This window comes from Hippocampus bargibanti, linkage group LG04 (genome assembly GCF_051943395.1).
Source record: "Hippocampus bargibanti isolate YZ-2025 linkage group LG04, ASM5194339v1, whole genome shotgun sequence".
Taxonomy (NCBI): Eukaryota; Metazoa; Chordata; class Actinopteri; order Syngnathiformes; family Syngnathidae; genus Hippocampus; species Hippocampus bargibanti.
The window spans coordinates 25,476,502-25,498,703 of record NC_142737.1 but is presented as its reverse complement, the minus strand read 5'-3'; the positions used below and the strand labels follow the sequence as shown (position 1 = coordinate 25,498,703).

The 22,202-nt window shown below is 43.9% G+C and overlaps 1 protein-coding gene across 3 annotated transcripts in view; it reads left to right on the top strand.

Annotated features, from left to right (window-relative positions):
* Positions 1 to 22,202, top strand: part of LOC148899542 (erlin-2-like) — a 32,043-nt gene that overhangs the window by 5,067 nt on the left and 4,774 nt on the right. For 2 of the 3 annotated variants that reach the window (XM_088994868.1, XM_088994867.1), the window contains 9 exons: positions 11,308 to 11,389; positions 13,523 to 13,569; positions 13,744 to 13,805; positions 13,886 to 14,011; positions 15,087 to 15,160; positions 17,243 to 17,301; positions 20,388 to 20,479; positions 20,572 to 20,661; positions 21,066 to 21,145. In XM_088994868.1, coding sequence (XP_088850994.1) covers positions 11,308 to 11,389; positions 13,523 to 13,569; positions 13,744 to 13,805; positions 13,886 to 14,011; positions 15,087 to 15,160; positions 17,243 to 17,301; positions 20,388 to 20,479; positions 20,572 to 20,661; positions 21,066 to 21,145 — 712 coding nt within the window. Of the gene's footprint in view, positions 1 to 11,276; positions 11,390 to 13,522; positions 13,570 to 13,743; positions 13,806 to 13,885; positions 14,012 to 15,086; positions 15,161 to 17,242; positions 17,302 to 20,387; positions 20,480 to 20,571; positions 20,662 to 21,065; positions 21,146 to 22,202 lie in introns of all 3 variants that reach the window. The other variant, XM_088994870.1, reaches the window with a different exon arrangement.

Sequence of the window (22,202 nt, the reverse complement as noted above, 5' to 3'; positions counted from 1 at the left end):
AGTCGGTAGGAACGAGCGGCGGTACCTCTCCTTCTTGCAGCGCGGGTGTAATAGTCTCTGGCTAAAGGAGCTACCCAGAGCTGTCAGGATGGGCAGGAGGGGGTGGGAGGGGCTGTCCGTCATAGCTTTTAGTTTAGCTAGCGTCCGTCTGTTGCCCACCTCCTCAAGAGAGTCCAGCGAGCAGCCCACGACAGAACTGGCCCGCTTGACAAAGCGCTCCAGTCTTTTTCTGTCCCGGGTGGTGATGCTGCCTGACCAGCAGACAATGCCATAGTGGATGGCTGATGCCACCACATATGACTGAGGAATTCAAGGTGGAGGTGGGACTCCACCAGGGGTCAGCCCCTTCTTGTTTGCTATGGTGATGGACAGGCTGACAGACGATGTTAGACAAGAATCTCCTTGGACCATGATGTTTGCAGATGACATTGTGATCTGTAGCGAGAACAGGGAACAGGTGGCGGAGAAACTAGAGATGTGGAGATATGCCTTGGAAAGGAGAGGAATGAAGATCAGTCGCAGCAAGACGGAATATATGTGTGTGAATGAGAGGGATCCAAGTGCAAGAGTGATGCTACAGGGAGAAGAGATAAAGAAGGTGGAGGATTTTAAGTACTTGGGGTCAATTGTCCAGAGCAATGGAGAGTGTGGAAAAGAGGTGAAGAAGCGTGTTCAGGCAGGCTGGAGCGGCTGGAGAAAAATGTCAGGTGTGATGTGCGATAGAAGGGTTTCAGCTCGGATGAAAGGAAAAGTGTATAAAACAGTGGTCAGACCAGCCATGATGTTTGGACTGGAGACAGTGCCACTGAAGAAAAGACAGGAAGCAGAGCTGGAGGTAGCAGAGCTGAAGATGTTGAGGTTTTCTTTGGGGGTGACCAGGTTGGATAGGATCAGGAATGAGTACATCAGAGGGACAACTCATATTAGAGGCGTTGGAGAGGAAGTCAGAGAGGCCAGACTGAGATGGTTTGGACATGTCCTGAGGAGAGAGAGCGACTATATCAGGGAAAAGGATGCTGAGCCTTGAACTGCCAGGCAGGAGACCGAGAGGAAGACCGAAGAGGAGGTTTATGGATGTGGTCAAAGAGGACATGAAGGTAGCTTGTGTGAGGGAAGAGGATGCACAAAACCGGGATAGATGGAGGACATTGATTCCCCTGAGGGGAAAAGCCGAAAGGAAAAGAAGAATACTTTGCAACAATGTTTTTTTTAATTTTGCGATTAGTCGTCTTCCTGTGTTTCAAGTTGTGGAAAATGGGGCAGGCAACTTTATGCCCGGGCAGGCAACTTTTCAGAGTTGTCTGCCCTGGTGTCCGGTAATTTTTTGTCATGAGTTTCAGACACTGGGAATACCCCTGTTTTTCTAATTTGTATTTTTTTTTATCGGAATGTTTGATTATTGTATTTTCCTATAAATTTCAGTATGGAATGCTTATAACCATACACCTAATAGCTGCAGCCCTCCAACAGTATATGTTATACATGGTGCTGGTTGCTACGCGACCAAACAAAAAACATTTTCAAAGCAAGTGTCTAGGTCCCACTTGCAATTTTCCAATTTGTATTTATCACTGACACAATGGAAAGCTTTGATGCTCCTCCTAATGAGGAGGGAAGGGGAAGAGGAGAGGCAGCGAAAAAAACGAGCTGCGTGACGGAATGTTAATGCCGGTTGAGCGATGAACATCCCAATATCCATCTATCCATTTTCTTATCTGCTTTATCCTCATTACGGTTGCGGGGTTGCTGTCCCAATTGTCTTCGGGCAGCATACCCTGAACCGGTTGCCAGCTACACACTCGCGCTCACATTCACACCGAAGGACAATTTAATTACTGATTCATTCATCTGCCATGCATGGTTTTGGTGTGTGGGAGGAAACCAGAGTGCACTTAGAAAACCCATGCATGCACTCTAAATACAGTGGGACCTTGGCTGACGCCAGGGGTCCCCAAACCTTTTCCTGTGAGGGCCACATAACTTTTCCCTTCTGTGATGGGGGTGCCGGTGTCAGTTTGTAACAGAAAAAGTGTGACGATCGTAGGGGAGCTTAAAAAAATTGTTTTCCAGAAAGTCACACATAACCAAATAACCCTTTCCAGGTTCTTTACAGAAAAAAGTCAGGAAACAAATAACACTATTAATGAAATAAATAATAACTAAATAACCCTCTCTGAGTTCTTCACAGAAAAAAAAATCAGGAAATAACACTATTTATGAAATAAATAATAACTAAATAACTCTCTGGGTTCTTCATAGAAAAACAGGAAATAAATAACACAATTTATGAAATAAATAATAACCAAATAACTCTCTCTGTGTTCTTCATAGAAAAAAAGCCATGGAACATTAACTTTCTGTTGTGCCATGCACAATCTTAACAGATACAAGTTCAACTCAGTTGTCAGAGCAGAATCTCTCTGACACATGAGCAGTCTCTTAAAGTTCTTGTGTTCCTTCCTTATAATCATTTTGTAGGTTCCAGTAGGCTTGTGGACACCGCTGTTGCAGCTCTCTCATCAACTTCCCTGTGAAAACCACAAAGGAAGCAGGTTGAGAAAGTGAACTAAGTGATACAGCACCTACACAGCACAATACATTTCAATACCAGTATGGCTGTAAAGATGGATTTTATTCCAGTGGATTTTATTATGATTATACAGTAAAGTCTCGTTACATCGATATTCTCGGGAATCCGAAAAAATATCGATATAACCGGACTATCGATATATCCGATCCTGCGGCATGTAAATTTTTCTCCTTGCGTTCATAGAAATAGTATCGTAATAAGCAGTACTATCGATATAACCGATATCGATATAACGAGACTTTACTGTATTTGTTTATGCTCAGAATGACTCATTCAAGCCAGACAACTGAGCTTACCTCTGTATGTTCATCAGTGTGAACTGTGGGTCTGCATCTGGCTGGTGAGAAGTTGAATAATAGGTTCCATTCTATTTACAGCCAGTCTGAAGTCAAGTCAGTCAAAAGTCAAAGTCAAAGTCAGCTTTATTGTCAAATATGCTAATATGCATGACATACAGCACAGATGAAATTAATGTCCTCTCGGACCCAGTGTGCAAGACATGCAAGGCACTTATAACGTGGCTAAAAAAGACATACAATTGACAACAGACAATACATGTAATTTCTGTATGTAAAGTGAGGTAGTGTCGTATGGAAAGTGAGGCAGTGACGTATGTAAAGTGAGGTAGTGACATATGTAAAGTGAGGAAGTGACGTATATAAAGTGACGTAATGTAGTAATGCAAAAACGAACAACAAGAAAGGGTTGAAGTGAGGTCTTGCAGAAAAAAATGAGAAAGAAGAAAAAATAGAGTTCAGGGTGATCGTACAGCATGTAGCATGTACTCCGAGTTCGGTGAGTGTGGCAGTGGGAAGGGGCAGGCTGGGCAGGGCTGGGAGGGAGTTGAGTCTCCGGACTGCCTGGTGGCAGAAACTGTCCTTGAGCCTGCTGGTCTTGGCTCGGAGACTCCGCAGTCTCCGACCCGATGGCAGCAGGCTGAAGAGGCTGTGGGAGGGGTGGGTGGGATCGCCAGCGATCCGGATGGCTCTGCGGGTGAGGCGGGTGTTGTAGATGTCCTGAAGGGGGGGGGGGGAGAGACACCGATGATCTTCTCAGCTGTCCTCACGATGCGCTGCAGAGTCTTACGGCAGGACACGGTGCAGGCGCCGTACCACACGGTGATACTGCTGGTCAGGATGCTCCCTATGGTACCGCGGTAGAAGGAGGTCGTGATGGGGGTCGGGGCTCCAACTCTTTTGAGCTTGCGGAGGAAGTACAGGCGCTGGTGGGAACTCTTGGCCATTGATGCCGTGTTGTGGCTCCAGGACAGGTCTTCGGATATGTGCACTCCCAGGAACTTGGTGCTGCTCACTCTCTCCACTGCAGCACCGTCGATGGTTAGTGGAGCATGCTGGGGGCGCACTCTCCTGAAGTCCACAACAATCTCCTTCGTCTTCTCCACATTCAGACGAAGATTGTTGTCCTTGCACCACGTGGCCAGGCGGCTGACCTCGTCCCTGTAGGCTGTTTCCTCGTCGTTGTTGATGAGGCCCACCACAGTTGTGTCATCCGCAAACTTTATGAAGAGGTTGGAGCTGGGTGATGATGGTGAGCAGTCGTGCGTGAGCAGAGTGAAGAGGAGGGGGCTCAGCACACACCCCTGGGGGGGCCCCTGTGTTCAGCGTGATGGTGCTGGAAGTGTTGTCGCCAACTCTGACTGCCTGTGGTCTCCCCGTCAGGAAGTCCAGCAGCCAGTTGCACAGGGAGGTGCTGATCCTCAGTTTGCTCAGTTTATCGGTGAGTTGTTGGGGGATGATTGTGTTGAATGCTGAGCTGAAGTCGATGAACAGCATTCTGACGTAGAAGTCTCTGGTCTCCAGGTGGGTGAGCGCTGTGTGGAGAGCAGTGGAGATGGCATCATCGGTCGAGCGGTTGGGCCGATATGCAAATTGGAAGGGGTCATGGTTGGGGGGGAGGGCAGCCTTGATGTGGTTCATAACTAGCCGCTCGAAGCACTTCATGAGGAATGGAGTGAGTGCGACCGGGCGGTAGTCATTGTGGCAGGTGGGGGACGACTTCTTCGGGACCGGGATAATGGTGGTGGCTTTGAGGCACGTGGGCACAACAGTCTGGCTCAGAGAGGTGTTGAAGATGTCCGTGAAGACATCTGTGAGCTCCACAGCGCAGTCTCTCAGAACATGGCCAGGAATGCCGTCGGGACCCGGGGCTTTTCGTGCGTTGGTCCCTCTGAGGGATCGCCTCACGCTGTCCTGGGACAGTGTCAGCACCTGTTCGCCGGGAGGTGGTGGGGTCTTCTGTGCTGGAGTGCTGTTGTCTGCCTCGAAGTGGGCGAAGAAGTCGTTCAGCTGGTTCAGCAGAGTGGTGGAGTTCTCGCAGGTCTGTGGAGTGGGCTTGTAGTCTGTGATGGTCTGTATCCCACGCCACAGGTTCCTGGTGTCTCTGCTGTCTTTGAAGTGGTTGGCGATCCTCCTGGAGTGCTGTCTCTTGGCCATCCTGATGCCACGTGACGGGTTGGCCCTGTCTGTCCTCAGGCCCAGCTCATCGCCAGCTTTGTAGGCAGCGTTCCGAGCCCTGAGGAGCCTGTGGACTTCACCCGTCAGCCATGGCTTCTGGTTGGCCAGGATGGTGACAGATCTGGTGACAGTCACGTCATCCATGCACTTCCTCATGTAGGAGGTAACAGAGTCTGTGTACTCTTGGAGGTCGGTGTTGTTGTTGTAGGTGGCCGCTTGTCTGAACATGTTCCAGTCAGTGTTGGAGAAGCAGTCTTTGAGTGCCTCTGACGACCCATCAGGCCACACCCTTATCTGCTTCTTGACTGGTTTGACGACTTTGACAAGTGGCCTGAATGCGGGCATTAACATGATAGTGGAGTGGTCCGAAGCTCCTAGGTGGGGGAGGGGGTAGGCTTTGTAGGCTCCTTTGTGGTGAAAACATTTGTCCAGAATGTTGTTACCTCTCGTCGGAAAGTTAATGTGTCCATGGAGATCTGGAAAAACACTTTTCGGGTTGGCATGGTTGAAATCGCCAGCCAGGATAAGGAAAGCATCTGGGTGGGCTGTCTGTTGCTCGCTGATGTGCTGGTAGAGTTCATTCAATGCCGCGCTCCTGTTGTTAATTGAGCTCGGGGGGATGTAAACTGCTACCAGCAGTATGGCACTAAATTCCCTCGGCAGGTAGAATGGCCGACATTTTATGACCATAAGTTCCATCAGTGGCGAACAGTGTTTGCATACCACAACAGCGTTGCGGCACCAGGCATCACTGATGTCAGAGTCCCCCGCCGCGAGTCTTCCCCCCCTCGACGAGCGCTCTGTCTGCCCGGAAGCTAGTTAGCTGGGCTAGCTGGATGGCACTGTCCGGTATGCTGTCGGTCAGCCATGTTTCCACAAACACAAAGGCACAACACTCACCCACGGTCTTGGAAGTTGAGCGGAGAAGTCTGATGTAGTCCATTTTATTGTCCAGCGAGCGCACGTTAGCCAGCGTGATGGTAGGAAAGCAAGGCCGGTGGCGGCTAGCCGCAAGCCTAATGCGAATACCTCCACGCTTTCCCCTCTTTTGTTTCCTCATACAGCGCTTGTGGCGCCTCCACTCTGGGTTGGGTGCAGGAGTGGGGGTCGGTGGAAGAGTGGGGCTCAATGGACGAGCCGACTCCCTGAGCAATCCATGCTTGCGTAGCACTTCTGCTTCAGCTGGTTTTGGTTTTAAAAATGAACTGCCGATGTCGAGCAGAACCTCACGGGAGTAGGTACGCCTCGGGTGTAGCGAGGCCAACGGAGACGGACATTTACACGAGTAAGACAAACACGACAAAAACAATTTGCCGGGAGAGAGAGGAGCCGCTGCGTGTGCACGCGCCGCCGTCTTGGAAAAAAAAAAAAAAAAAAAAAAACACTGATGCAAATGTTCTTCTGTCAATCTTGATCTCATCGGAGATTTCAGCAGTTTCATGCGAGAAAAGCTTTTCTCGCAGATATACGTGCTGCCAAAAACTGCTGACATTTTCACTGCGTGTTTTTTGATGTTTGGATATGTGTTGTTTGGGAGGGCGGCATAGAAGTCAATGAGACTGTTGGGCTTGAACGCATCTTTCACACCATCAGATTTCTGTAACTCAGGTCCAACTTCTCCGTGGTTTGGTACACTTGGTCAAAAATATCCTCTCCTGTTGTAGTCCCTTTGAGACTTTGGAGAGCTGCCAGCTCCTCGCCTATCTCAAAGTTTGCGCTAACTGCACGAATAAAAATGAGCAGTTGCGCTGTGTCTTGCACGTCCATGCTCTCATCCAGTGCTAATAAAAAAAAGTGCAATTCTTTCGTCTTCTGCTGCAGCAGGGCATATATATGAATCCCAATTTCTTCACCGCGTCTGGTGATTGTACTCGCCGACAGTTCTACGGCATTATATGCATCTTTCTTCTCGGGACACAACTCCTCCGCGACAGCATCCATACATTTCTTGAAAAACTCTCTGTCCGTGAAAGGCTTACCGCTGCTTGCTATCAGCTTAGCAACCCGAAAGCTGGCCCGAACGGATGCCTTCTTCAGCTGAGCTTGGCGTACAAATGTATTCTGCTGAGATAGCTTTGAGAGTTTGTCTGCTCGTATTTGGCCTTGCAAGCTATCGTACTTGTCTTTGTGACGGGATTCAAAGTGTCGGCGAAGATTGTCTTCTTTGAATACCGCCACCACCTCTTGACAGATGAGACAAACAGCCTTTTCTTTGCATTGAACATAAAAATAATCGTTTGTCCACTGCAGGTTAAATACCCTGCATTCTGAATCAATGTTTCTCTTACCTAACCTTTTCGCCATTATTCCGTTCTGTCTTTGACAGGAAGGTTTACAATAGAAAACGGGTCTGGGACCAAATAGAGGGCCAAACTGAGCGCACCTCAATGTACCATCGGACTCCCCTCCACTTCCTCATACGTCACTTTCTTGTGTCACGTCGCATTGTGACCGACTCCTTTAGCGTTCTATCGTGTTAGTATTGTTCAATCACGATTATAAACAACATACATTGATTACATTAATTAAAATAGGAACAGATAATGATCGAAAACCGACCTTTGACTTGTAAAATGATTTTTTTATTTTTCTGGAGGCCAAATAGGAAAAAAATCTGATAGTATCTCTGGTATTGTTCAGGGGGCCGGGCCAAATGTGCTGACGGGCCGGATACGGCGCGCAGGCTGTAGTTTGGTGACCCCTGTCTTACGCACCCAGAGTGAGTAAGGCAAAAAGTGTATCCTAAAAATTAATTTCCCATAGGATTTTTTTTAAATTTGTACAGATGACGGCTGAAGAAACCTTCTCATCGATTTCCCATAGGAAACCATTAAAATGAGAATAATCCGTTCTCAGGTCTGCATAAAATTTAATTTTCAAATAAATAAGCTTTAAAATTACAAACAATATACCTTATTCTATGTATAATAAATGTGCTATTCTATTGTAATGAAAGAAATACACTGCACTGTATAATACAATTGTTTTATTTACCTTTGTGATGGTCGTTGATGGCTTGATGGAACGGGGTGGCAGGTCGGAGGAAATTGCTGTTAGGAAGGAGTCACATTCAATAAGGACTTTAATTAAAGAAATAAACTGTACTGTATAATAGTCGTTTTATTTACCTTTGTGATGGTTGTTAATGGCTTGATGGAATGGGGTTCAGACTTCTCTTCCTGTGTTATGAAAGTCCGGTTAGGCATCTTTTTTCCAAAAAAGGCCGGTCTCATTTGCATTAAATACTTGCTGAGGAACGTCGCCTTCTTCTTTCCCCCTTTCGACGAATGAACCCTCGTAGGCTTCGGCAGCTTTACTGTCATAACTGGCTGTCTCACCATTACAAGTAAAGAATCCCTTAAAGTTCTCGAACCATCCGTTGCTAGCTTTAAAATCATCAATAAACGGCAAACTTCCAGGTTGCCGCATGACGATATCAGAGTGAATTTGTTGTGCTTGCTCGAATATAATTTCTGTATTCACGCTGTCGCCGGCTAGCTTGTTTTCGTTAATCCAAATTAACAGAAGTTTTTCAACCTCTTCTATTGCCCGAGACCGTTGCTTTGACAGCACGGAAACACCTTTAGCACACACGCACCTTTAATAGCTTCTTTGTTGCGAAGGATGGTAGCAATGGTGGATTTAGCATATTGCTACTTGGCCGTGAAGTCAGACAAACGCACACCTTGTTCGTGTTTTTCAATGATCTCCTTCTTCTCCTCGACTGTAATTTTGTTTTGTGTCTTCTTCGGCTCAACATAAGCCTATGGTGGGGTCTTTTTCGGTCCCATAACAGCAAAAATATCCGGGATAAATCCTTGAAGACGAACGACGTGTGCACTCAGAGAAAGGGGGTGTGGAAAGGTAGGCTGGCTATGACGCTGTTCGGTCGTGTGGTTTGGTGTTCTTCCGCCGGAAATTACTCCGTCAGCCGTGGTGGGGCGGATCTCTGTGTGTATCCCGAAAAGTCGTGTGTATGCCAAGTTTTAATTTTCATAAATTTAATGTTCGTAAACCGATAAGTTCGTAAGGCAAGGTGTTCATAAACCGAGGTCCCACTGTACCATATTTTCCGGTGTATAAGGCATGCCCGAAAGCCTTCTTTTTCTTCAGATGACCCTTCAAGATCACCCTGTGCTTTATAATCCAGTCCTTATACTGTACTGTACATGAAGTAATATTGAATTGCGACAGCTCTCGAACCACTGTCAACAGCCGCCGATTCCATTTCCCCCCCTGTAGAAGTAGTGTGCGGCGCATGCTACGATATATACGGTGTTACATTTCAGTAATCTCTTAAAATTACTTGGCCAGATGGAATTTTTTTCTCTATTTCGGCATAATTTTCCGTTTATGGCGCAATGATTAGAAATGGAGATGTCTTATGCTTGTTTTTGTACACGTTTCACGTGTGTTTATTCTGCATGTGACTGTTTTCTTGACGTTCCCTTTAGCACCATACATTAGGCCGTCTAATGTATGTATAACGTAACCCTGGCCTAGACTGTATCGCCTTATAATGTGGTGTGCCTTATTTACGTAAAATGTTTAAAAATATGTCAATAATTGAAGGTGCTGCTTATAATCCGGTGCGCTTCATAGTGCAGAAAATACGGTACTCGACCATTCAAATAATGCAATGGAAAATTAAGACACTGTCACTTGTGGATTTTCATTGCTTGCAATGCTTGTGTACCAACCAAGTACAGTGGTACCTCGGTTCTCGAACGCCTCACAGTTCAAACAAATCGGAGTTTGAACAAAATATTCGAGATATTCTTGATTCGAACACCAATCGGTGTTCGAATGCCAATACGACGCGTGACTGTGTACGCGAGGGTGGGGTGCTGAGCGGCATACCTTGTATCGCTCTCTCCGTGACCAACTGTTGTCGCTTGCGGATGTGCTGCGTTTTGCTCTTGTGTTTAATATAGGTGTACGAAGAATACTGCCTCCAAAGAAAGTAAGTGCTGCTAAAAGTGACAAAAGAAAAGTACTGCGTACAACTATTGCATTTAAGAAAGAAATAATCGCAAAATATAAAGGAGGTGTGCGAGTGTCTGATCTGGCTGGGGAATACAGCATGGCGAAATCTACGATCAGTATATTAACGAATAAGGAGGCTGTGAAATCTAGTGATGTGGCTGTGGCAGTGAGAGCAAGTGTCATTGGATAGATATTTGAAGAGAAAAGAACATCCTGTAGCCGAGTCATCCGTAGCTGTCACGTTCCGAGCGAGAGTGACGGCAGCTGAGTCGTCGGAACGTAGTGGAATGTTTGGGATCCCAAAGCAGACACGTACTAACCGAGCAGGATATTTATTCACAAATAAAAGAAAACACAGCGAGTAAGAAGGCAGGGGGTGATCCGACCCGCTTACTACGCCAAAAAGCAAATGGCACACGAGGGTGCAAAATTACGCAATCCCGGAAGATGACATAAATTTACGGGACGCAGGGAAAATACCTTGGACCGGATACACTCGCGTATCGAAGGAAGAGTCCAGGTACGGTTGCGAGGTGAGTCAATCATCCGGCATTGGCGAGGTGATTGCGAACCGTATAAATGCCCCGTGTCCGTGATTAGAGAATTGACAGCAGGTGGAGAACGGCCGGGAGAGGCAGCCCCCCCCCCCCCCACCGCCCCGTCAACTCGCAAGTGACAGGAGCAAAGAGATGGTTTTGGTGTTCGAACAAATCGCTTTTCGAACAGGGTCCTGGAACGAATTATGGTCGAGAACCGAGGTATCACTGTACTTACCCATTTTTGGGCTGGCAACATCAGCTGTAAAATAAAAATAACTAAATTGTCATTTTTTAAAAATTGCCCTTAATGAGCAATTTAAGTTGATTTCAGTGTGACTTTTTCTTGATGTCTATAGCAACAGTTTTTGGTGGCAAATTAACCATTCAATAGTCTGGAACATGTGTCAAGTCGTATGTGAAGCTGTAACACGCGGCTGGGAACTACTTCAAAATAACGGTGTGCCTCGACATTGATGTTCTTCTCACTTTGACCTAACGGTGTTGAAAGAGAAATGAGAGTTACTTATAGGAAAATACTTTATTTGGGGTGAAGTAAATAATTGCTTCCTTTTGAGGCATACTTTACCTTGTAAATTTGCTTCAAAGTAAGAGCACAAGGGTTTTATGGTTCCACTGTCCCGATTCATCACAATTGAAAAACTTGTTTGTTTTATAATCCCTCGCTAGGATTCCTGAAATGAATGTGTTTGCAAAACAGGGGAGGAGCTCTCTTGACCACCACAAGTGGACCTGGTTTCCATCTTATGCTTCCATTCATCACATCCTACAAGCCTGTACAGGTGATTAAATCAAATGTGTGCTTCAAAAATATGATGTAATTGTTGTGCGGCGAGACAGCAAGCAGGTGGAAAGATGATAAAATTTCACTCAGCCAGATGCAGGAAGGGTATTGTGAGTTTTCTTTATTTGAAGTTGCAATGGATGTCAGTTTTCGGCAGACCACAGGTAACACTGCTCTCCAGGCTGTCCTTTCTCCCTCTTCTTCCTCCTCAAAGTCACTGGCTCAGTCTGGTTTTAAAGGTGCTTCACCTGAGCTTCTGGCCAATCAGGTCCCAGCGGCAATTGGCCATTCTCAGGTGGTTGCAATCACCTTCTCAGCGGCAATTAGTGGTCGCCCAACTCTACTGTTTTGGATGGGGAGAAATGTGCACCTTTCTCCCATCCAAAATCCAGAAAACACAAAATTATTGAACATTTCTTTTGGTATCATGACATCATTCACACCCTCTCCTCAGAGTTCAGACATTCTTGTCAAATAATCAGCAGTGACATTTGTTGTCAGGGCAGAGAATGTCATAAGTGACAGGTCCTATTCTGCTAGTCACAGTGTATGGGCCCTGCCACTTTGCCAGTAGCTTACTTGGTCCCGTAGGTAACAATATTAACACCTTCTGTCCAGGGTGCCAATCTCTCCCTGATAAATTCTTGCTGTTGTTCTCGCTGGAGATCCTCTTCCAGCTTCTGACGTTCTGCATCTTCCATTTCTTTCTGGAATTCTGGGTTCAGAAACCATGGGAATTGCAGCTTGTCTTGGATGAGGACACTGTGGAGGTTGGGCATATGTTAGGTAACCCAGCATGGGAGTTTCTTGTGCTGGAGGAAGGTTTGTTGGCCTGGATGTTCGAGCGTCAGAGTTTTGGGGCTGTGGTTTAGAGGAGGATAATGTTGACTCGATCAACTATCAAATGTCCATTCTTCCTTGTTGTGGTGCATCTGATCTCTTAATTGGTTGATCTGTTCAATCAACATCCCCTCTCTATGTTGAGAATATTGCATGAAATTTCTTATTTCTTTCACCAATTCCTCATCAAGTTGAGCTCTGCTTGTACTCACTGTCTGAGTCTTAGGCTTCACCACTGGTTCCATCTCACTCTGCTCAGTTCCAGCCTTGGCTTGGCAACTGTCAGACGCCTCATGGAAAAGAAGGACGGCATCTTCTTGGGGCAACTCATGCTCCTGGTTTACTTGATCCCCTTCAGAACTCTTCAGTCCAGTTTGGTTGGCCCGTGCTGCACGACTTCTTCCTCGTCACACCTTCTTCATCTCGGCTTCCTCTTATCTTTTCCACTTCATCAAGGCGTAACGATCCCACCTTCTTCAAGCACGGCAAAATGATCCCACCACTGCCACCAATTGTTGTGTGGCGAGACAGCAAGCAGGTGGAAAGATGATAAAAGTTGCAGCCAGATGCAGGAAGGGTATTGTGAGTTTTCTTTATTTGAAGTTGCAATGGATGTCGGTTTTCGGCAGACCACCGGTAACACTGCTCTCCAGGCTGTCCTTTCTCCCTATTCTTCCTCCTCGAAGTGACTGGCTCAGTCTGGGTTTAAAGGTGCTTCACCTGAGCTTCAGGCCAATCAGGTCCAAGCGGCAATTGGCCATTGCCAGGTGGTTGCAATCACCTTCTCAGGGTCAATTAGTGGTCGCCCAACTCTACTGTTTTGGATGGGGAGAAATGCACACCTTTCTCCCATTCAAAATCCAAAAAACACAAAATTATTTAACATTTCTTTTGGCATCATGACAGTATTGCACCACAGTCAAAAACAACACTTCAAACGTTCAATAAAAAGCTCATATTCCAAGCCAAAATAACCATACACTATATGTCACACTTAGGGCTGTGATACTTCATCAAAGTCATCGGTAAAGAGCATCATTTTTAATTGGAATTTATGAGAATTTCAGGACTCAGGATTGTCACTTAAAATTAGCGCTCTTAGTCAAGTGACTCCATCAAGGAAGGGGGGATTTGGAGTGCAAGTCAGAGGACAGTATTATTCTTTTTTTCCCCCCTCCTCCCCCTTCCATAATGTTATTTGTAGTCCACAGCTTTATGTCTGGACCACTTGGTTCCCAACATGAAAGTTCATTAATGTGTGCCAAAATAATGCATTGTTCTTGTCCTGTAGACAACGTTGCAGACAGATGAGGTGAAAAATGTTCCCTGTGGCACTAGGTAGGGGTTTGGCTTTCTTATCCAGTAAACGGTGTCGTGTGTGGCCTCTTGATGTGTTTCACCTGTGTTACGTGCCACCATGTATTCAAGAAGCTATCAACATGTGTCAATAAAATGAATTGGCATCATGTTCAGGAAAGTTTCACTAAATAATTCCTAAAAAACTCCTTTTAGCGGTGGGGTGATGATCTACTTTGATCGCATAGAAGTTGTGAACTACCTTGTACCCTCAGCAGGTGAGCAATAAAACAGCTACTTGATTCCTCAGAAAGTCAGAATGTTACGTGTTTGATGTCATGTTGCTTTCTCCCGACAGTGTTTGACATCGTGAAGAATTTCACTGCGGATTACGACAAAGCCTTAATATACAACAAGGTTCACCACGAACTCAACCAGTTCTGCAGTGTTCACTCCCTGCAGGAGGTCTACATCGGCCTGTTTGGTAGGTAAAGTATTTTCTGGTGTATAAGGCGCACCCAAGAGCCTTTATTTTCTTCAAAAGATGACCCTGCACCTTATATGCTGGTGGACTTTATGTGAAGTAATATTGAGCTCCAACAGGTCTCGCAAATACTGTCAGCAACCACGACTCCATTTCGACTTGTCGAAGAAGTCGTACGTAACCCTAGCCTCTACTGTAACGCCTTATGTGATGTGCTATCTTTGGAAAACTTATATATATTTATATATTATATTTGGAAAACATTTTTTATTCATTTTATAGTCCAGTGCACCTTAAATAAGGAAAAAGTTTGAAAATACATCATTCATAGGGGTTGTGCCTTATACACCGGGAAATACAGTGCAAAAAGTAACAAGACTCCAATAGCAACTCATGCTTTAATGCACAGGTGGTCAAAGTTTTTGCCCAGCAGCCAAATCTGGCCCACCATATCATTTTATTCACGAAAGCAAATCAAGCATGTCAAGTGCCATGATGCTTGCTAAAGTTCGAACCAACATTTCAAATTATTCCATGTAAACCACAATAGCAGTCATTATTTTTCACTTAAAATTTCAAAACTGTTTTTCATTATTTGTTGTGCGCTCTAGATGTAATATGTGAAGGGGATTAAACATTCTCATGGCTTCCTCAAATTCATTACGGTCCCCGAAACCAGACCGACATTGTGGCCTGCGGCAAAAAATAAGTTTGACAATCCTTGCCTTGTTTATGTTTGTTAAGTAATTATAAGTGCCTTGCATGCTGGGTCCGAGAGGACAATAATTTCATCTGTGCTGTATGTCATGCATATTAGCATATTTGACAATAAAGCTGACTTTGACTTTGACTTTTTTTGACTTAATGGAAAGTGTCAGAACAAGCAGCATGACTGCAACAAAAAAAGCCCCTATTGTTAAAAATGGCCACATTTGCACCAGCACTCACAAATATCTCAAAAAAGCTCCACGCTAGAGTCCACATACTGGTAGTCTACATTCTTTCAGCTGCTGCTTACGTGGTACTGGTTTATAAAGTCATATTCTCATCTGCACACCTACAATTTATTCTTCAGACCAAATCGATGAAAACCTGAAAATAACATTGCAAGAAGATCTAACAACCATGGCGCCAGGGCTCATCATTCAGGTACAGTGAAAATGGTCACCAGAAAAAGCATGATGACCCAAACACACATCCTGTTATAGTTTTTATTTGTAGTCATTTATCTGTCTTTCTATTGTCACAATCTACACTGCACATCAAAATCCGTTGCTGAATTTACCCGAATGGGGAGTTCCAATTATAGTGATGTTTATTCCAGGCTATTGTAGCTGTAATCCCCATTATTAGTTTTGTTTGCAGGACCCTTATTATGATTGAACGAGGCCATGATATTACAGGTTGTGCAATGCTACAAAAGCGGGATCTTGTGCAGCGAGTTGTTTTGAAAGGTAACACCAATTTGATAGCATCATTGTGTCTCTTGGCGTTTGTGCAACTTCAGAGGCCTTGAGAAGTGCAATCACTCTGCCTGTCCACTTCATTAAAGAATAGTCTAATTTCAACAGAATTGCTTGTTGTCCCACGACAATCTGATCAACACACAAAGCCCATCAGAGCATGTCATTATGATTGAAATATTTTGGAACTTAGCTATACACAAGAAAATGTTAGTTTAGTTCTCAACTGAGCATCAGAATGTGTTGTTTGCTGCTCATTTTTTCCCAACCCATCCAATCTCACGAATGAACTTTCAGAATAATGGCACGTCGGGGCAAGTTTTGTTGTTCACGTGTGAAGAGACCATTTTAATCAAAATGTATCAGCTTTTTTCAGTCCACACCCGGTCCAATTTTGATTTCCCAATTACCACCACATTTGTATACCAGGGATACACAATGGCATGTTATTAAAACAATGTAATTTATTGTTTGATAAAAAGACAGCCATATTTAATACAATTAAGTTGCATGGCCTATTCAACAATTAAATTATTGTTCCACCATGTACTGGAAGGTTGGGACCCAGTTTAGCTCAATACTCGAGGGCAGCGATCCAGTGCCCAATCTGTTTTTGCACCACCGATTACTTTCGCCTAAGCACACATTTTGATGTACTGTCTCACCGACGGGCTGCTGCAACATGTTCGTCCAGCGTTTCACGGCGATTGGAGCCATTAGTGGAAGCCAGCTTCGTCAAGACCCCATTGTCTGTGTCCATCCACCTACCCAAAAAGCCTGCTAAATATTGTCCAATATAGATGCATAGATGCATATAGATGATAGTCAATAACGCACACACACACACACATCGGCGCAACATTTCGTCTGTGGGAAAGGTGTCGTTTGTCTGGTCCATGGCTACCAATGACAAGATAACCCAGTGGTTCACAACATCTGTTGTATTTCATCCCAGAGGTTTGTTGAGGTAATGCACCCTGCTCCTGTGGACGTTACTCTCTGGACTGGAACACTTGTTAGAATAAAAATACATAAATAAACTTAACAAAAACTGAAAAAAAGTGTCCAGAATATTTTGGCATGGCAGGGACATAAGTCTTCTTGTGCCGGTCCCAAGCCCGGATAAATACAGAGGGTTGTGTCAGGAAGGGCATCCGACGTAAAAGCTTTGCCAAAACAAACATGCGTATCATACCTCTGAAGATGGAGGTTACTGAATCGCTGTGGCGACCCCTTGAAGGGAAAAGCCGAAAGGAAAAGAAGAAGAGTTTACGCCCCAATATTTGGTGCAAATAATGTTTGACCATCGTTTGACCCCCTCAAAAGTTTGCTGTCAGTTTAGTACAACAACGCAAGTCGCGTCACTGTTATTTAAAAACCAAAAGGCATTTAAAGTTGGCTTTAACAACCACTGCAAAGTCCTTTACTATCCCCTCAGGATCAGTCAGCAGTATTTTTTGAAAGAAGTGGGTGTTGAATAAAGAAAGCCCCATGGATAAACACACATTTCATTACTGAATGTGACACTTTGCCTTGGGTTTTATTACTCTAGGCCTGAGGCTTTCTCTCAATAATCAGATCTGGTTGAAATAACAATTGCTGCGCTTTCTGCGAAGCCAGTAATCTGGTCGCATTGAGGACCTTGAGCCCCTACATCTGAATTCCTGGACATCTAACTTTACTTCCTGGGGTGAACAATTTTTGAGCAACATTTTGATCAATGAGCCAACATGTCCTTTTTGTCTGGTTCTGTATTTGTGCTCCATAGGCCGTGCGTGTCACAAAGCCCAACATCCCAGAGAGTATCCGCAGAAACTACGAGCTCATGTAAGTTTTCTTTCGTTTACTTTGTGAACGAGGAACATTTCTTCAACCCTTGACATTTCTGTTATTTTTGAGCCTCTCCTAAAAGAATGTTATTGTCGCTCCCAAATGGTCCGCAGGCAACCTAACGACATTGTTCATGTCAATCTTTGAACATGTTATTTTGACTTGAGCAATCACCAGCAGATCAACTGTAAAATGCTTAACTCCACCCTCGACCGAGAAAGGCAGCTCCATCGTAACTTGGTGAATTCCTATGTGTGAGTGTTCAGACCACTCTCACACGTCTTGGTCCAAAAAGTGACAAGTAACAATGTTATCAACTTCTCTGGAGTTCATTCATTCATTCATTCATTGTGAACCACTTTTTCCTCACTCGGATCGCACGGGGTGTTGCAGCCTCTTCCAGCCGTCATCGGGCAGTAGGCAGCAGAGGACAATCTCAACTGGTCTCTCTCTATGACTCATAAGATAGTCTTCTTTGGAGATATCTGGATAGATAGATCACTTAACTCAAGTCCAAATTGTTGTTTTAGTTGTGCCTTCAAATATCTGGTTTATTATGGTAAGCCCACTAATTGCCCATTTTTGAAATCTGCCATTCTACAATGACATGGAGGAATTCTGGGTTGCTTATAATCAGCACACATGTTGAGGTTGATTCTTTGCTCCTGAGTCTTTTCTTTATGGTCGCCCACACTTTAAGAGTGTGTTGCATCCATTTATTCTGTTTTTTTGTCGACCGAACAATTTAATTTCCATAAAAAGCAATACATCAGATGATGGCTCCATTTCTTACCTTTTTCTCTACTCAGCAGTCAATCGTGCAGGCCGATGAGAACATTTTAGGTTCGGGAAACCTTCATTTTCTTGATTGGTTGCCATAGTCAAGATTTGAAGTCATATTTTGTGATCTGACTCTACCCTCATCTTTTCTGGTTCATTTTGCCTTACAGCTTCTGCCTGAGGATTCCGAAAAGGCACTTTTGGCTCTTTGTGAAGCAACTCAATCAGTTAATAAATTTTCTTTTTTTTTAAAGTGTACATCTAAGGAAGTGCTGGTCTACCACACCAAATTCCTCTTCTGCATCCAGGCTGAGAAGAATTGAAGACGGCATCTTGTCTTGCCATTGATTATATATTTCAATACCTTATAATCAACAAAAGGGAGACTTATGAGATGATGACTGTGACATTGCATTGGGTCGTCCTTTATGCGTGACCGGCGGAGCTCCTGACTTCAAAGCCCACTCATACACTTTACGCAACGAGAGTGTGAGGTGACTTAAAACCATTTATATTCTCGTCCAAAGCCATATTTTCCTATTGATTTCTTTATTTTTGTTTTTTTTAGTTATTTCTTTTAATTTCACCATCCTGAATTGGCTCTCCTAACTCATTTGCTTCCTTATCCATTATCAACTTTGAGTTGATGTTTCTTTATCATTCTCCCAACACAGATATTTTTCCTCTCACGTCAGTGTGTCATTTCCATCAGCTGGGGAACCAGACAAAAGCAGCTAAACCCACGGTGATATGATTCGATTGACCAAAAATTAGTTCCGCCCTGTATTATTATTATTTGTTTTGTGTGTGTGTGAAAATGTTCACCTGTTTGGCAAAAACGACAAAAACTTTGGAAAGTGAACAAGTCAGAACTTGCAGCGTGGCAAACCTTTTTTCTTCCCCCACACATTGGAGTTGGCTTGTTTTGTTCAACCCAATGACTATATTGCTTTGCGGCAGAAGGATGCCGCAAGTGCATTCCATCGCCCTCGTTTTTCTTTGTTCAATCACTCATGTGGCTCATGTCTTTGGAAAATGGTTTGGGGGGGGGGGGGTGATGTAAGACAGACATTTGTGGTTGTGGTGTGAAAGGCTTGTTTGGCATTAGTAATCTATTCTTTTTAATCAATGACAGCATCAGAAGGTATTATTATTTGTAAGTGATTGCCATATAAGGTACCAACTTGAACAAAGTGGTATAGAATCATTGTAAGTTGCTTTGTTCACAAAGCATGCAGCAGAGTATTCAAAATGTTGCAGTCTGGCTCTCAGATGTTGCTCAGTATAAGTCGACGTGAGTTGCCTTTTATTTGAATACCAAGTTGAACATTTTGCTAATCAAACACCATACCCACACAATTAAACTCCAGCAACGCTTCCTTTGATGCTAATAAAAAAATTCATTGCTGCGTCTGCTCTGAGTCTTTCATCTTACCTGTAAAACAGCCCTTAATAGAATCACCTGCAACAGTGAGAAAGTGCACAGAACGCCAGAAATGTGTCCTGGAGCAGGATTTCAATATTTATTGCATTTGAACGGTTTAGACCAAAAAGTTGACATTCGGGCTACCAGGATGTGGTATCTGTATGACCTCATAAGTCTCGTTCCATTAGTTTTATAGGAATGAGTGATAACAGGCACAGCCTGAGAACGACAATGAGGAATTATTACTGACTGATTCAAATTGGGACAGCGGTTACAGGCCTGCTTAAATTCTGAAACGTTTTCTATTGTTGACATTAACAATGATTGTCAATCAAGATTTTTAGGCCTGTCAATAGTGTCAAGTTTAGTTGTTGGCATACGGTACTTGCAAAAAAAAAATTACAGACATTTAGCTTTTCGAGGCAATTTCTGGATAAACCATAAATGCACAGGTGAACTTGATTGGACCTTCTCTATGTTTGAACCTGCTTGTACAGTGATTCCACAATACGGTACTTTTGCAAAGATTCCTGTTCTTTAAACAAGGCGTAAATAACAAAAAGCACAGCGGATGTGTCAATGTTTTGGTACAATTGGAAAATGGGTATGGCCATTTTCACATTGCGAGACAAAAATGGAAACCTCGCAATTTGACAACAGTGCCTCGCCTATCAGCAGTTGGCATTCTTGAAAATGTTTCTGGCTCAAACACTTGGAAATCTTTTGGACCGACCTGCAAAAGATCAACATTTATCATAAATATTCATGCATCATGTTGTGCGGTGTTGGTGGATGACAGCTCCGCTAGACACAAATTCACGATTGCACTTGAGAAATGTGTAGCCTTCAGCATTCATGGTTGTGGAATTCCCCACAGGGAGAGCGAGAAGACAAAGTTGCTGATCTCCCAGCAGACACAGAAGGTTGTGGAAAAAGAAGCAGAGACAGAAAGGATAAAAGCTGTGATTGGTATGTCTGTGATTATAGTGAGCACAAATAATGTGATAAATGTCGGAATTCAGCAGAAAAGACGGAAATGTGATGGTTTTTTTGTCTTTCAGAGGCTGAAAAAGTGGCCCAAGTGTCTGAGATCAAGTTTGGACAAAAGGTCATGGAAAAAGAAACTGAGAAAAAGATCTCAGAAATTGAAGGTGTGTATTCCAGACTCGCTTAGAAGGTTTTTATCATGTATTTGTTTGTGCAATGGATAGCATTTGGCAAGTCCCCACAGGATCGGCTCAGATGTGATAAGAGTAATGAATGTGTGGGTGAACCATTGCAACAGTCGTGGGTTTTGTTCACACCGAGTCACAAAGGTTGGGCCTTTCACCGCCTCGGCCTTCTTTCCCCAGCAGTGCCAAATGTCTAGTTTCTTTGGAAGTTGTGATCTGTTTTACCACCCACCTGATTTACAAAAAATAAGAACACTTTGGATGCGGGGGCACGTGAACAACAGTCAATCAAGCTGAGGAATAACTCGATGGCCATTTACCTGCAATTTAACTCGAGCAACGTTCTATATTCTTAACTGACTAGCATTTGGTGTGTTTCCTAGATGAGGCCTTCCTGGCACGACAGAGAGCCAAAGCCGATGCAGAGTTCTACACGGCGCTGAAAGCCGCAGAGGCCAACAAGGTGGTTATTTGAACTCAAACACAATAAAAACCAGAGAAACTAAAAAAATTTTCAGGGCTGCATTTGGGCTGCACCCTTGCGCCATTTACACGTTTTGACAGCCACTGGCGCAACTTGATTAACTCCACTGTGCCAGCACCGGCGCAAGTCCATTCCGATTAGCGCATATTGCTACATGGTCCGCGCCACATGTGACATACATGTACTTCGGTTAAAATAGCTAATAGCACATTTGGTTAAACAGCAATTGAAAACTTCGTTTTCCATCAGAGGTTGTAACTTTCGTCGTCTGCCATCTTGCCTTCCGATATCTCGCCATAATCACCTCGCATTTGTTTCGGTGCATTTCAAAGTCGTGGTGGAGGATATCTCGTGTTTTTCTGTGATCCACCGGAAACTGCCGAAAGAAATAATCGAATATTAATTTACCCAAGGTGTATTGCATTATTTACATCAAACATGGTGGATGGTTGCAATATGAAGCCTGAGAACAGGAGTAAAACTATAAAAGACATTAAAAACGGGGAGCAAACAAACATTTTCGTTTTTTAAGAAACAATCGAATAAGTCTGCAAAGCATAGTGACAATTAGTTGCAGCAAACTGCTGTTCATGTTGCAAATTTAGTGGCTAATAGGAATGATGTCAGAGCTATTGCAGCCCATTGGAAATCTTCAAAGCAAAAAAAAAAAAAATTCAGTAGACACTATTAAGAAATATGCTAAGTCTGTTCTCTGTATTTTCTGTAATACTGTAGAATATCAAAATACAGTAAAGTCTCGTTATATCGATATTCTCGGGAGTCGGAAAAAATATCGATATAACCGGACTATCGATATATCCGATCCTGCGGCATGTAAATTTTCTCCTTGCGTTCATAGAAATAGTATCGTAATAAGCAGGACTATCGTTATAACTGATATCGATATAACGAGACTTTACTGTAGTATGGGATTGATTGTGCAGTAACTAAAGAAAATGGAAAATGTTTATGTATGAATCAATTCTTTGACTTGAATTAAAATTGTTTATATATAAAAATATATTAGACTCAAATA